The following is a 12,667-nucleotide window of genomic DNA, read 5'->3' on the forward strand; positions in this document are numbered from 1 at the left end:
GCGGTTCACCGGCCGTGATTGGCTGCCACCTAAGTTTAAGCTCGCCGGCTTTAGCTGGAGCGTCGAGGAGCGTGCGTGCGCTCCGCGTAATCCGACGAGAACGATCGCCCTCTGTGCGTACACGCTCGCCCGAAGATAGATTCGCCGACGCCTATGGATTAACCAATCAAAAAGAGGAAGATTCACTGGGATAAAGTTTTTCGAAAAAACTTGCAGTTTTTTTACATATTTCTTACCGAATTTGTATGCGCTATGTGTCTGGAAAAGATAAATCTAAAATGATTTATTTAATTTGAAATGAGATATGCATGGTAAAATGGTCACGCTAATTCTATCGTGATTTATGGTTATTTAAAATAAAGAATTAAAAGTAGGATTTATCAAAAGTTATCTTTGGATTATTTCATTTTACGATGTGATATCTTAGGGTTTTATTTTTTCATGTACAATGATTATTTTATTCTGTGGATTTATGTAGAGTTCTGTAATCGCGGTGTATCTCGTTTTTAATTTTTAAAAAATTGAAGAAAAAACATTGGATGACTATATTTTAAAGTTTCAGTTTAATTACGATTTTATTAACATTTGAGCGAGGTAAATGCGACAAATGAATCGTTAATAATTGATTATGAATAATTTGACTTGAATTCGGTAAACGTTGCTGATGAAATTGCAATATGATTATCGACGATATATGTATATTATTTTATAACATCATTGATCAATTAATATTTACCGGAATTAAGTTCAAAGCATAATCCACGACAGATTGGTATGTATAATTATATTTAAATGTTTTGTCTTGCGTGAATAATACTGTGAAATTATCATCCATAGCTGAACAGATATGCGTAAATAGCGTTTCGCAGCGGCCAAAGATACGCAAAGACAAATATTCCATTTCATATTCTATTACAAATATTTAAACAACATCCCGATTCCCGCCAATTTTCCGCGTCATCATTCTTAAATTATAATAAAATTAACAATTTCAATTTCATCATCGAGATGACACGTATTTGATTACACGTATATTTTTCGAACAAGTCAGCAACATAATTTATTAAAACCCATGTATTCTTCTTCCAATTTCCGCAAAAATTCCCAGTCATCGTATCTTCGAAACTTCATACAATGAAAATTCCAACGAGGTTCTAAATATAGACGAAATTGTCGGAACAAGGAGATGCAATCAGTATGTGGTCAGACGTACCGTGCAATGTATCCAATAAGCATATATTTTTCTGAACAATTCTTTTAGATGTCTTTCATTTCCAAGATACGTGGATAAAATACGACAAAATGAACGATACTGTCGAAATAAGGAGATATGGACAATATACGATCAGACACACCATACATACGTTCATGTACAATTTTTCAAAACTTTTTAGAATTTCAGAGTCGCTTAAATGAAGCAAAGCGAGTCAAGTCCCCTTTATTTATCGTTAATCAACCTCGAGATCTTTCACAAAAATTCTCTCGACCTTCTGAAAGCGTCCTAAAACCAACCCCTCGAAAGCCATCAACAAGATTTACTAAAAAATTCCACCCTCGATTTCCCTTTTCACGTGGTTGGAGCCATCGTCGGCGGATCACAGAGGAAGCAACAAAACTGTCGGAAAAAACCGGGGTCAGCACGGTGGAAACGATCGTGTACGATAATTCGTGGCCGTTAGCCGCAGTCCGCGTCGCGACGCCCTCATGGGCGTCGTTAGCAGGGACCACGGAGTGGCGTGCGTATTTACGCAGCGGAGGAATCAATAAACCATGTCCGAGAACGAGATGGTGGCGGCCGCCATTCGACAGGAAGGGGTGAAACTCACCCTTGCACGCCATCCGGCTATTAGACAATACAAACAACCGGCCTGCCGCTGATCATGTCCGCCCAACAACGAGCCCAACGCTTTTTTTTCTATATCCTGCTACCCCTTTTATCGTGTTGTCGCCCAGTGGGAACAGGCTTTGGGCTTATCGAGAGAAAGAAAATTTTAGATCGTCGATGGTTGTGGAATTTCAAGACTGGAGAAGAATTGTTTGAATCGTGATTGGTAATTGGGGTGAATCGATCGTTGAAGATGGGACAAAGATTTCGAAAGAGAGAGGCAGGAAATCTTTGTGGCAAATTGTTTCTAACGATAGATATTTGCAGAGTGGAGTGTGTCAGACTCGATGTTTGTAATAAATTATTTTTAACAATAACTGTCTATGGAATGCAGTAGATCCCATTTTAGTTGGGTACTAATAAATAATTTGATGAAACGAAAGATTTTAAGAAAACTTTAAAGATTTTAGAGGAAAGAAAAGTAAGGATAATTTGTTCAGAAATTTGGCTCGTTTAATTACTTAATTAGGGCGAATTGAGTGACGATGACGAAGGAAAGATTGGACGAGATTTAATTAGAAGTTGTTTCAAAATAATCCAATCTACACACAGACACAAATCATCCGCTCATCTTCACCGATGAAACACTCGATATAAAATTTTTCTGAGAACACCGCGTAACAATCAGCTACCCCAGATTCACCCCGTCGTTCTCAGAGGACCAAGGTGCTCATCAATTATAGCTCATTCATCGGTAACTCCGGAATTCTGGTTTACGCTCGATAGGGTCGTTGTTAATAAGTTGCAGGAGGAGGAAAAAGGAGGAGAAGGGTTTGGGTTCAGGGAGTTGGATATAAGGAACGAAGCTTGTTCTATGACTGGTTCTCGTGGCGCGTTATTAATCCACGTGCCTCGACTAGGCATCGGAATTATCGAGTGGCCGTGACGAGGTGACTTTAACGGAGGCTCTCGTTAAAATGCGAATACTCGACTTGACATGGCCGATTTCTCTTAACGCGGAGATAAATACGCTTCGTCTGCCGCGTCCCATTACAGGGGTGGAAAAAGAAGAATAGCTCACGCGTCGGAACCAGGGAAATATAATTAATGCGTTATGGCTTTCCCTTCGTTTCAGTTCTTTTTCGAACTTTCCCGTATGTGCTCTCAAAGTTTTCGTTTCACTTAGAGCGATATTTTTCTTAATTTCGCAGGAACTTTGATAAACGTTGATAAATTTATTAAAGTTGCGGATTAAGTTTTAAATATAAATTTTAGTACCCTTAATCTCCTGGAAACTTCATCTTTGACAAATCTATTAAAGTTGTAGGTTAGAAAGAAGTTTCAAATTTTAATTTTAGTCTTCTTAGTTTCTTAGCTTTCTTTCCTTTAATATTTTTATCGCTTGCGATGTTTTCTGAAGACTGAAATTCTTTGTTTCAAGTGCTTGTTTAGTCGAATTAAAATTACAACTTTTTATATTATTTAGGGTAGCCTGTTTCATCGAATTTCAAATTTTATCAGGATCATTAGTATGCCTAAATTTCTTTTTAACTCCGATCAACCGTGAAGAATTGAATTTCTAGATTTTCCAGAACTTTCTATCCAACGCAAATGCGATCTAAATAAAAAGTGGCTGTTTTTGGTTCCAACGTCGAATTACAAATGAAAAATTTAGAACATGAAAAAGTTACGACGATTTTTTTCCAGCGTGGAAAGGAGAACGTGTCGTTGGTTACAAATGCTGCTTGTTTCCGAAACTGCGAGCATTGCGATGAATCATTTTTAAACGCATTACGAACGCAACCGCGAGATTTATGCGATTCGTGAGCATTCCGTGAAATGCGTTTAGCCAGGGACGATGAATTAGCGATCGTTTGATGATAAAACGAAACGGTGCTTTTTTCTCTTTTTTTTTTTTTTAATACCTAACACGGACAATATTAACTGAAATTTTTTCAAAAACTATAAAAAATGTTATATTTCTCAGTTAATTTTTCGTTTCGCGACGATTCGTTCGTTTTGTTGGGATTTTTTAATTCAGAAACTCGAAACATAACTTCAGGAAATTATGAAATTTTGATTTCTTTAACGTCCGTCGAATTTGCAAAATAATAAAATTTACAAATCCAAACAAATTTCCGAGTTATCCTGCGAACAATAAAAAATTGTTCCAAATTAACAAATAAATCGTAAACCATGACTTTATTATTGTAACAGAGACAAGAAGACTTATGAAACATCGTCCATTGTTTAGAGAACTCAATTTTACCAGTTGAGCGTCAAGCAAGAGAGAGAGAGAAAGAAAATAACGATAATACAATAAATAATCGACGATAAATTATTTCGACGAGCAGGTCAACGAACGAAAAACTCGTCCCCTTGTTTTTTCGATGCGATCGCATAAATAAATCACGACGATCGCGCTGAGACAGCTCATTCTCTGTCCTCCCGTTGCAATCTACGAGTAATGACAACGGCGTTATCGACAGACTGATAACTACGAGCAAGAGTAGCCACAGCGCGAAAATTGTTCGATGAAAAACGCTTTTCTCCTCCCTTCGTGTACCACCGTTTTCGTTCGGAATTTATTTGTTGACCATTTTAATCCTTCGAAACTATTTTTTTTTTCATAGTTTTTGTAAGATAACTTTAGGCTTTACTGGTATTTCTAAAAGAATTCTTTTATCAGTTTCTAGAAGAAAGATTTAATTTAGGTGGACCTAGGTTGCTTTTTTAAATTATTATTTGTTCATTTGGATTTGGTTGGTTTCCCATGATGCCGAAGGTAGCTTGCCAATTGATTTCAATTTATAGAAGGTTATTTTATTCGTTCGTGGATTCTTTAGACAGATATTTAATTGGTGAACTTTTTTTCAAACGGTTGTTCGCTTCTCCGAATTTGTTCGATGGTCTGAAACTTTTTAGAATTCGTTATGGTTTGCGAGATAACTTTAGAATTTCTATTGGCTATTGAAATAGAAATTTGAAAAACTCGAACAGCGAGAGTACAGTGGTAATACGTTCGGTGGACACGTGTGGCGAGCGTGAAATTAAAATTCGGATTGGATATCCGCGATGGGTCCACGGCCCTTACATTCGTTTCTTTTTCAATTACGGTATCACTTTCGATTCGAGGCCGTCGGGATTCACTTACAACCACCGTGTCCGCCGATGGAACTTCCGTGTAATTGGAGTGGTTCCCTGGCGAAACTTCGCTGAAACATTTAATCAACATTCTCATCAACTCTCACACCACGATAGAAGAACGTGTTCTCGTAATAACCTATGGATGAAATTCTTCCAGTCTCACCCCTTTCTGTACTTCCCCCTCCCACTCCCTTGTTAAGAGACCTACTTTCGTTTTACACGCGGATTAACCCTTCTCAGTCGTAACGTTTACATCTTTGGATTTCGCAGTCGAATCACGTGAATAGGTTAGGATTTATAACTGTTTCATGGTCTCGTATATTGGCCTATTAAGCTGTTCATGAAGTATAGCAGCGAATATTTGAGGACATTCGGAGTTTCAATGGAGAGTGGGTTAATTGGAGATAAAGTTGAAATGGAGGGGATAGTGCAAGGACATTGTTAAATTTTGGTATTATTCGAGGTACACTTTACGCAAGATATAGTTATGCTGTTATAGAAGGATTTGAAGATAGCCTGGTATCTTTGGAGATGCGAGAAACTTTATTTAGAGTCCAAATTTCTCGGACAAAATGTCATGATTCAGAGTGAAAATATTCATAATTCAAGGAATCGAATCTGTTATCTAAATATAGAATCTAGCTAGTTTCGTATCGTTTAAGTATTTCGCGCCGTGCTTCGATTTTTATCCGCTTTCAAGCGTGATTTGCTTATATTACGTTTGAACGTAGTCATCAAATATAACTTATATTTTGGTTAGAGTTTCTCCTCAGGGCTCCTCTTGACAAATCATTTATCTACCTACTACTACGTATCCTAAAAACCTATCAGTATCATCTCTACATTCGTTTGAACATTGCCATGAAACATCACTTATGTTTAGGTTAGGACTGGTTTAGGCTTTTGGTGATTTAGGTTAGGTTAGGTTTAGGTTACTTTTCAGACATCTTTTTGAGAAATTCGTAATCTAGGATGATAAAATCTAGTAATTTTTACAACCACTTGAAAATAGTCATTAAACGTCACTTAAGCTTAGGTTAAGATTATTTTCTAGGATTTTTCTTGATAAATCCTTAGTCTGCCATTGTATGACTACTTAAACATAGTCATCAAACACGTTTTATCGATGGTATAACTATCGACTTAACGATCCAAACAACATAACTTTTAAGAGTCTCCTTGTCCATAATGCTCCGCTATTTCGGCACTATTCTGATTGCGTTTTTCAATTCGACCCCCGAATGGAACAAACAAATAAAAGTAAGCGATAACAATGATCATTGGTGAGTATCGTGGAGGTCGTAAAAGTGGCCGATTCGACGTTGCGTCTCAAACGATACAGAGAACCGAACGATCGGTCGATGTGGCACCGAGTTTTAAAGGATCGCCGCGAAACTCTTCGGATCATCGAGAAACGATAAAACGTCCGAGTTGTCGTGGCAATAATCCGGAAGTTGTAGAATCGATCCTGAGAGCACGTCGCAGCTGCCAGATCGGAAAGCGTTTATGGGCTAACGAGTTGGATTTTTCAACGACCCCACTCGTAGAAATTGAAGTATTTTTCGACGTTTTGAGTCAGTCGATGAGAAGAGCGTACTTTTAGAAATTTTATTGCAATTTTTAGAAACGAAAATTTAATTGATACGAGGCATTTTGAATATTGGATAGTGCATGTGTAATTATAGTATCGTTATTTTGCTTAGAATAATCCATATCGGTTCTTTCGTTCCTCCAACTACTTGAAATTTGTTATTTCATCAAGCTTCTAAATATTTTGGAATATTTCCATCTTTTAGTATTTTCCATTCCTTTGAAATTTTCCATTCTAAAGTTTCGACTCACCCAAATTTTTCGTCCCGGAACTTTTAAATTCTTCGAAATGTTCGTGGGGGAACTTTTCAATCTTTCGAAATCTGTTATTTCAGCGAATCTTTTTACCCAGCCCAACTTCAATCTCGCCCATTAATTTTTTCAATTTCCAAGGACATTTCGTTCAATCAGTTCATCGTGTAAATCAATTTTCCCAATTCGTGCATTAAATTTTAGCGTTCCTATATCGAAAAGATATTCACTATAACATTTACCATAAAATTTCTGGCAATGAAAATTCTGAAAATGCAACATTGTACAGTATCCATTATTATACATCATAAAATATAGAAAACAAAATTACGATATAACGTAATAACACTATACGATATTAAAATAATACGAAACTAACGACTCAACAGATACACTCAAATTCCAAGTCTTCCAAAAACATCGTGCATTAAAATATCCATAACTGCGATCACTAAAAATTACGCCCGGAACATTGTTTCAAAAATCCAAACAACATTTCTGACGACAACATCGGTACATTTAAACTTCCCTCAAAAAAAAATAAAAATAAAAAAAAAGTAAAAATTCGTCGCCTTAGCCAGCATGAAAAAAGAAGAAGAAAAAAATGCAAAAAACGGACGAAACATGAAAGGGGTTGGGTAAAAGTTGCGAGAGTGGTCGAGTTGGGTCGACAAAAGCGGTCGGGTTCGGCGCGTTTAACTCCGAGCCGTTTGCGGTTCACGAGCTGAAGGGCAGAGAGCGTTCCCTTCGCTTCCGGTTGCCTGATAGTTACTCCAAATGCGATCACGAGAAACCGCTCTCGGATACCGTGTCCGCGGCTTCGTTGACATGCATACAAACTTGGACAACTTTCGAATTGTAGATCGGCTGCATGTACAGGCCAACGTGGAAAACTTGGACGAGGGTGTTCTTCCATCGAAACAGCTCCAAGAGACGCCTTTCAGATCTTGGAGAGGCTAGTTGCTTTCCATTTTAGAAAGTTAATCGACCGAGTATTCTTCTGCCTTGATGGGAAATTTGGAAATTTCTCGCTCCTTTCTTTCGAACAAATTTTTCATTTAGTTTATACTTTTAGAAAATTAATCGGTCGACGACCGTTCTGCTTTGAGAGGACATTTGAAAATATTCAGACGTGTACACCGTAGTTTAGAATAAACGCAGTTTAGTTATGTTTTAATAAGTAAGAAAAAGAGGAGTATTTTATTTGATAGAGGAATGAATACAAAGAGAAATGAAAAACACGCACAAAATACATTGGGACAAAAATACTCGATGATATGGTAGAATAAATAATCATATCGATTTCCTAACAAAAACTCTATTTTATAATAATCTAATAACATTCTACGCGAGCTTGTAAGGCTTTGCTACCAAAAGCGTGCAACTTAATGCAAGAAAAACATCCATTAGTGTATCTTAAAGTTACGGCGAAGTTCCAGACGATATTCTTGGGAACAGTCGATTTATAAACGTCAGAGACCAGCACACACGCATCTCCGTCCTCTCTTTTATGAACCATGAACCGCGTTCGAAGTGTACGAATGGCTAGCTATTCGCGTTGCGAAACGTCTGAACTCGCTGATGCGTGCGTTTCACGCATATATATTTATCTTTCGAGTCTGCTTTTATGCTTGCTCGCATTGATCTCGCGCTTTGAGACCATCTCGAGGCTTAAATAACGAGCAACTGTCGATAAACAGACGTACAAATGTACAAGATACAAATGAGCGCAAGATTCTTTCGTGGAAAAGGAAATAACAGAAAGAATGTGCAGCGTTGTTTCGGACGAATTTTGTGCACGCGCGAAGAAATTTGGTCTGTGCCATTAGATAAGCACGGAAGATTTTTAAATTTTGGTTAAATTAAAGTTTAGGTAGGCAGTGAATAGAACTGCCGATTTCTAGTTTCCTGGCAATATCCTGGTGCCTTTTATTTTATTTAAGCTGAATTTTGCGAGATTTTCATTTCCAGTTCTTCGTTGATATTCTTATGCTGCATGTTATCGTAGTAGTTTGAATTTCAGTTAGGTTACGTTATTTAATCTTAATTCGTATTCTTTATTCTTTATACATTATAAATGTTACTAAATACTGCAAATTACTTGAGCTTGGTCACATCATTAATTAGACCTCTTTCCACCTAAAAATAACGAAGAATCAATTACGTCGAAAGAAATGTCATCCAAAAAGAAAAATATGGACGTTCGATAAGAAGTACAGGAGGTAGCCAGAAACGAAGGTAAACTTCATCGTCGCAGCCAGCAGGAAGCTGAGGAGAATGTAAGGGGTGGGAAACAGGAAGCAAGGGAGAGGCAGGAAGAGAAAGAGACTACAGTGGAAGGTAGAAGTTGCGAAGCAGAGCTAAGTAAGCAAGGTGGCAACTAGAAGGGACACAAGACAAGCTCGAAAAGTTTTAAGTAGCTACGTGATACTACTTGCCCCCTCTTGGACCAGTCATCCCTTTTCCACCCTCTATCTAACCGCCCTTGTCTCTATTGCGCGTTGAAGTTTGTCTTTTCATCGTGTACAAATGCCTAGGAATCGCGTGTGTTAGTACACTTCGTTTTATCTTTTCTTGCAGATTTTCTCGGATGTGAGTGTATTTAAGAGCGATCTCTGTTACGTTAGAAAGAAGTTGGAGATGTTGTGTTTTCTGAATGGACCAAGTGTTCGAAGGAGTTTGTTTGATCGCAACGGCGTTTCGATATTTCCTTTTCCTTGGGCGAAATCGTTTAGGAGAACTTTGTTGTCTATCGTAGCGTTTTATTTGGTGTCAAACGTAGAATAGGAAACAGGGTTATTTCTTTTTTTATTTGTCTCGTCATTCGATTTTATAATAACAGAATTTTCTTTTTCTTTGTTACAGAGAGATAGATTGCTATAGATGCATCGTCATGCACATGAAGCATCCGAATGTTCTTCAGTATAAAGAAAGTAAGTCTCGCACGTTATAGATACCTGCTTTAATCGATTTTAAACGCGTATTCCAAATGTCTGCAGAAATTGTTTAGTTATCGAAAACGAAGTACCAAACAATTTCACTGGTACGTTACATTGCCGATGACGAGAATGTTAATTAATACTTGAAAGACGGGGAACAATGTAGACAGAAAAAAGGGAAGGAAATGAAAAATGTTAATTGTCGTCGTCGATTCTTCTTTTCCAGCCTATTGCATCACAGCGTCGCCAAAACCTACTTTGCCATTCATATGCAGCGAGTTGAGAAGCGATGCCATATTAATTTCCCTATTTCGCACGGGGGCAGCTCCGATGCCCTGTCCATTTAAGGGGCCCCTAGAATTCACGTATAGTCATGGCGAAGGGGAGTGTAAGTCGCCGTTATCAGCAGCAGAAACCTGCACTCAAGAATCGCGATTGCTTTTCCGCTACCAGGCGTGTGCCAATGTGCTGTCCTCTGAAAGCGTCGGTGAGTATACTTCATAGTATATATTTATACTTTCTGACCATATATTGCTATGCATAAAAATTACACGTTCGTAGAAAATTGAAACGTATAAAACTATGGAAAATTTACATAATATTGAGAAATATACAAAATATTGCAAAATAAGGTACTCATCGTAACATCTGTAGTTTCAAGCAACTCTTTACTCGTGTTAATAAAAATATGAATTTGCACGAATATCCACGGTCTGTTCGACGATATCTTCTTTTCTGTATTCTTCTCCAAATAAATATATTCTTTCAAGACAAAATTTCGAAAAAGTTAAGATAAATATCTTCAATATTTGTCCATCAGGTAGTTTCATGCGAAAAACCGTAATTTTTCTTCATGCACCGAGAAATACCCAATGACGACGTTAATTAACACGACACGCAGTGGAAGAGAATCTGTGACGGTCAGTGGAACTTCCGGCGAATGATTAACGGCCCTGTCAATTACCATTTGTTGCTGCTACCCCTTGTCCGACCGATTTTCCGCGATTATTATACCAAGGGAAAACGCTCGTGCCGCTATAATTCATTCTACGCGGCTGCGGTGCGGTTTATTAACGGTTAGAATATTTCCGTCCATAATTTTCTCCGCCGACGATTTAGCCCTCCTCGTAATTGGAATCGTTATGCATCGCGGTGTAATTGGGGGAAGCTAATGGTGGTCAGAAGATTCATGATTCAACGATGAGGATTTTTATTCGATGACCGAAATTTGTACAAGGACATTGAGTGCCTTGAAACAAAACTAAAATATCATTTTCTTTTCTTCTTGCTAGCTTTGAAGTATTTCTGTAGGTTAGGATTTGACGTAAAGTCGACTTAAATAGCTTAAAAGTATTATTTCTTCTACTATTGGATAGTTTAATGGTGTTTCGAATTAAGGTTTGAAGAAGTTTGATCAAGTTTGAATAAATTAGGAAACAATTCTGCGGAAATCCCATTTGGCAGAGATTTGATAATTAAAATTTTGGTTTTACTCTTATCTTAAAAAGGTTTGCGAGTTAAGATTTGTAATTGAAGTAAAGTAATGTACACCCGATTCAACGTAACGTTTGATTTTGTTTGAAGATGTGGAACTAGAGTGCCTAGCCACGTGGAAGGAAAGCAGCACGCACAATCTAGTGGCGAGGTTGCACGCTCCGCGGAAAACTAGCGACGAGGACAGCTATAGATGCTTCATCTATGAACAAACTTCGAACAATTCGTGGAATTTGGCGCAAAGTGAGGATGCCTCTTGTACTGGCTTGATCAGCGTTAAGGAGGCTGCCAAGACGTTCAAGATGAAACAGAGTAAGTGCTCATAAACAAAGTTTATATATAAAAAATTCCGATACTTACAAAATAACCTCTAGTACGGCAGCACCAAATTCTTCGCTACTAAGATACACTTAGCTGACAAATTAAAACCACTCTTACGAAATGTTCCTATAATATCACTATTGAATTTTCAATTGTAAACTAGCTTAATGTACCATCGTTCGTAGGAGAAAGCTCGCTCATGAAGCAATCTACTGAAGGCGCGCTTAATTCCCAACTTAGAACCAGTCTCATGAAATATCCCTATAATGTCACTATTAGGTTTCCAATGCTCAAACTGTCAACGCAAAAATCCCTATTCATAAAATAATCCCCGCAACAGTACTCGGTAACCAACCTGATACCATAGTTGGAAAAAGTCTACGACCGATATTAAAAAATCACGTAAAATCATAATATTATCATTTCCACAAAACCCTTCGAACATTCGTTTCATAAAAATCAATCTACCTCTGTCCGAGTTGCTGATAACCAATTCCATGCACATGAAATCTCTTCCAACATCCACGTAACCGAACATGTACGAAGTGACACGTACACTACCACAGTGTGGCCAGGTGAAAAGGAGCGATCCTGCGGGCAAATTGTTGGCACATTGACGTTATCGTTAACTGATGATCGTGCGTCTTGGCGCGGGGAAAACCGCGGGTACCGATAGCACCAGGGCACGAAGAACGTAAACTATGACGGTGTCTATGGACACCAGATCGGATTCTTGGGCCGCGTGTTATCGGCACACTGGCGCGGCGGTCGACGTCAACTACTTGGGGTATTCCATGGTATCGCATAACTGCACGTAGCCTTGCTAGATTGCGATGATTCTGCCCTCTGCAGCCATGGTTAACCAAATTGAGGCGATCACCAGCATCGTTCGATCCTCTCTCAACATTCTTGGGATTGATTTTACCTGCAACCGCGAATCTTTGATCGGCCTAGCCTGGAATTTTACCGCAAATTCTTGCTGAGAGGTTAAAAGTCTCCGCTCTGAAACCGAATTCCTTGCGTGGCTACGTTGTATAGGCTTTATAGGTCGTGTTTCTGCATTTTTGTCCCGTTTTTTTTTTTTTTTTTTTTTTTTTAA

At 38.1% G+C, this 12,667-nt stretch overlaps 1 protein-coding gene across 6 annotated transcripts in view; it reads left to right on the forward strand.

Moving 5' to 3' along the window:
* LOC100746746 overlaps positions 1 to 12,667 on the forward strand; it is a 317,300-nt gene that overhangs the window by 263,846 nt on the left and 40,787 nt on the right. For all 6 annotated transcript variants that reach the window (XM_012389182.3, XM_033322390.1, XM_024369668.2 and 3 more), the window contains 3 exons: positions 9,680 to 9,747; positions 9,980 to 10,240; positions 11,338 to 11,559. In XM_012389182.3, coding sequence (XP_012244605.2) covers positions 9,680 to 9,747; positions 9,980 to 10,240; positions 11,338 to 11,559 — 551 coding nt within the window. The remainder of the gene's footprint in view (positions 1 to 9,679; positions 9,748 to 9,979; positions 10,241 to 11,337; positions 11,560 to 12,667) is intronic.

This window comes from Bombus impatiens, unplaced genomic scaffold, assembly GCF_000188095.3.
Source record: "Bombus impatiens unplaced genomic scaffold, BIMP_2.2 scf_0637, whole genome shotgun sequence".
Lineage (NCBI taxonomy): Eukaryota > Metazoa > Arthropoda > Insecta > Hymenoptera > Apidae > Bombus > Bombus impatiens.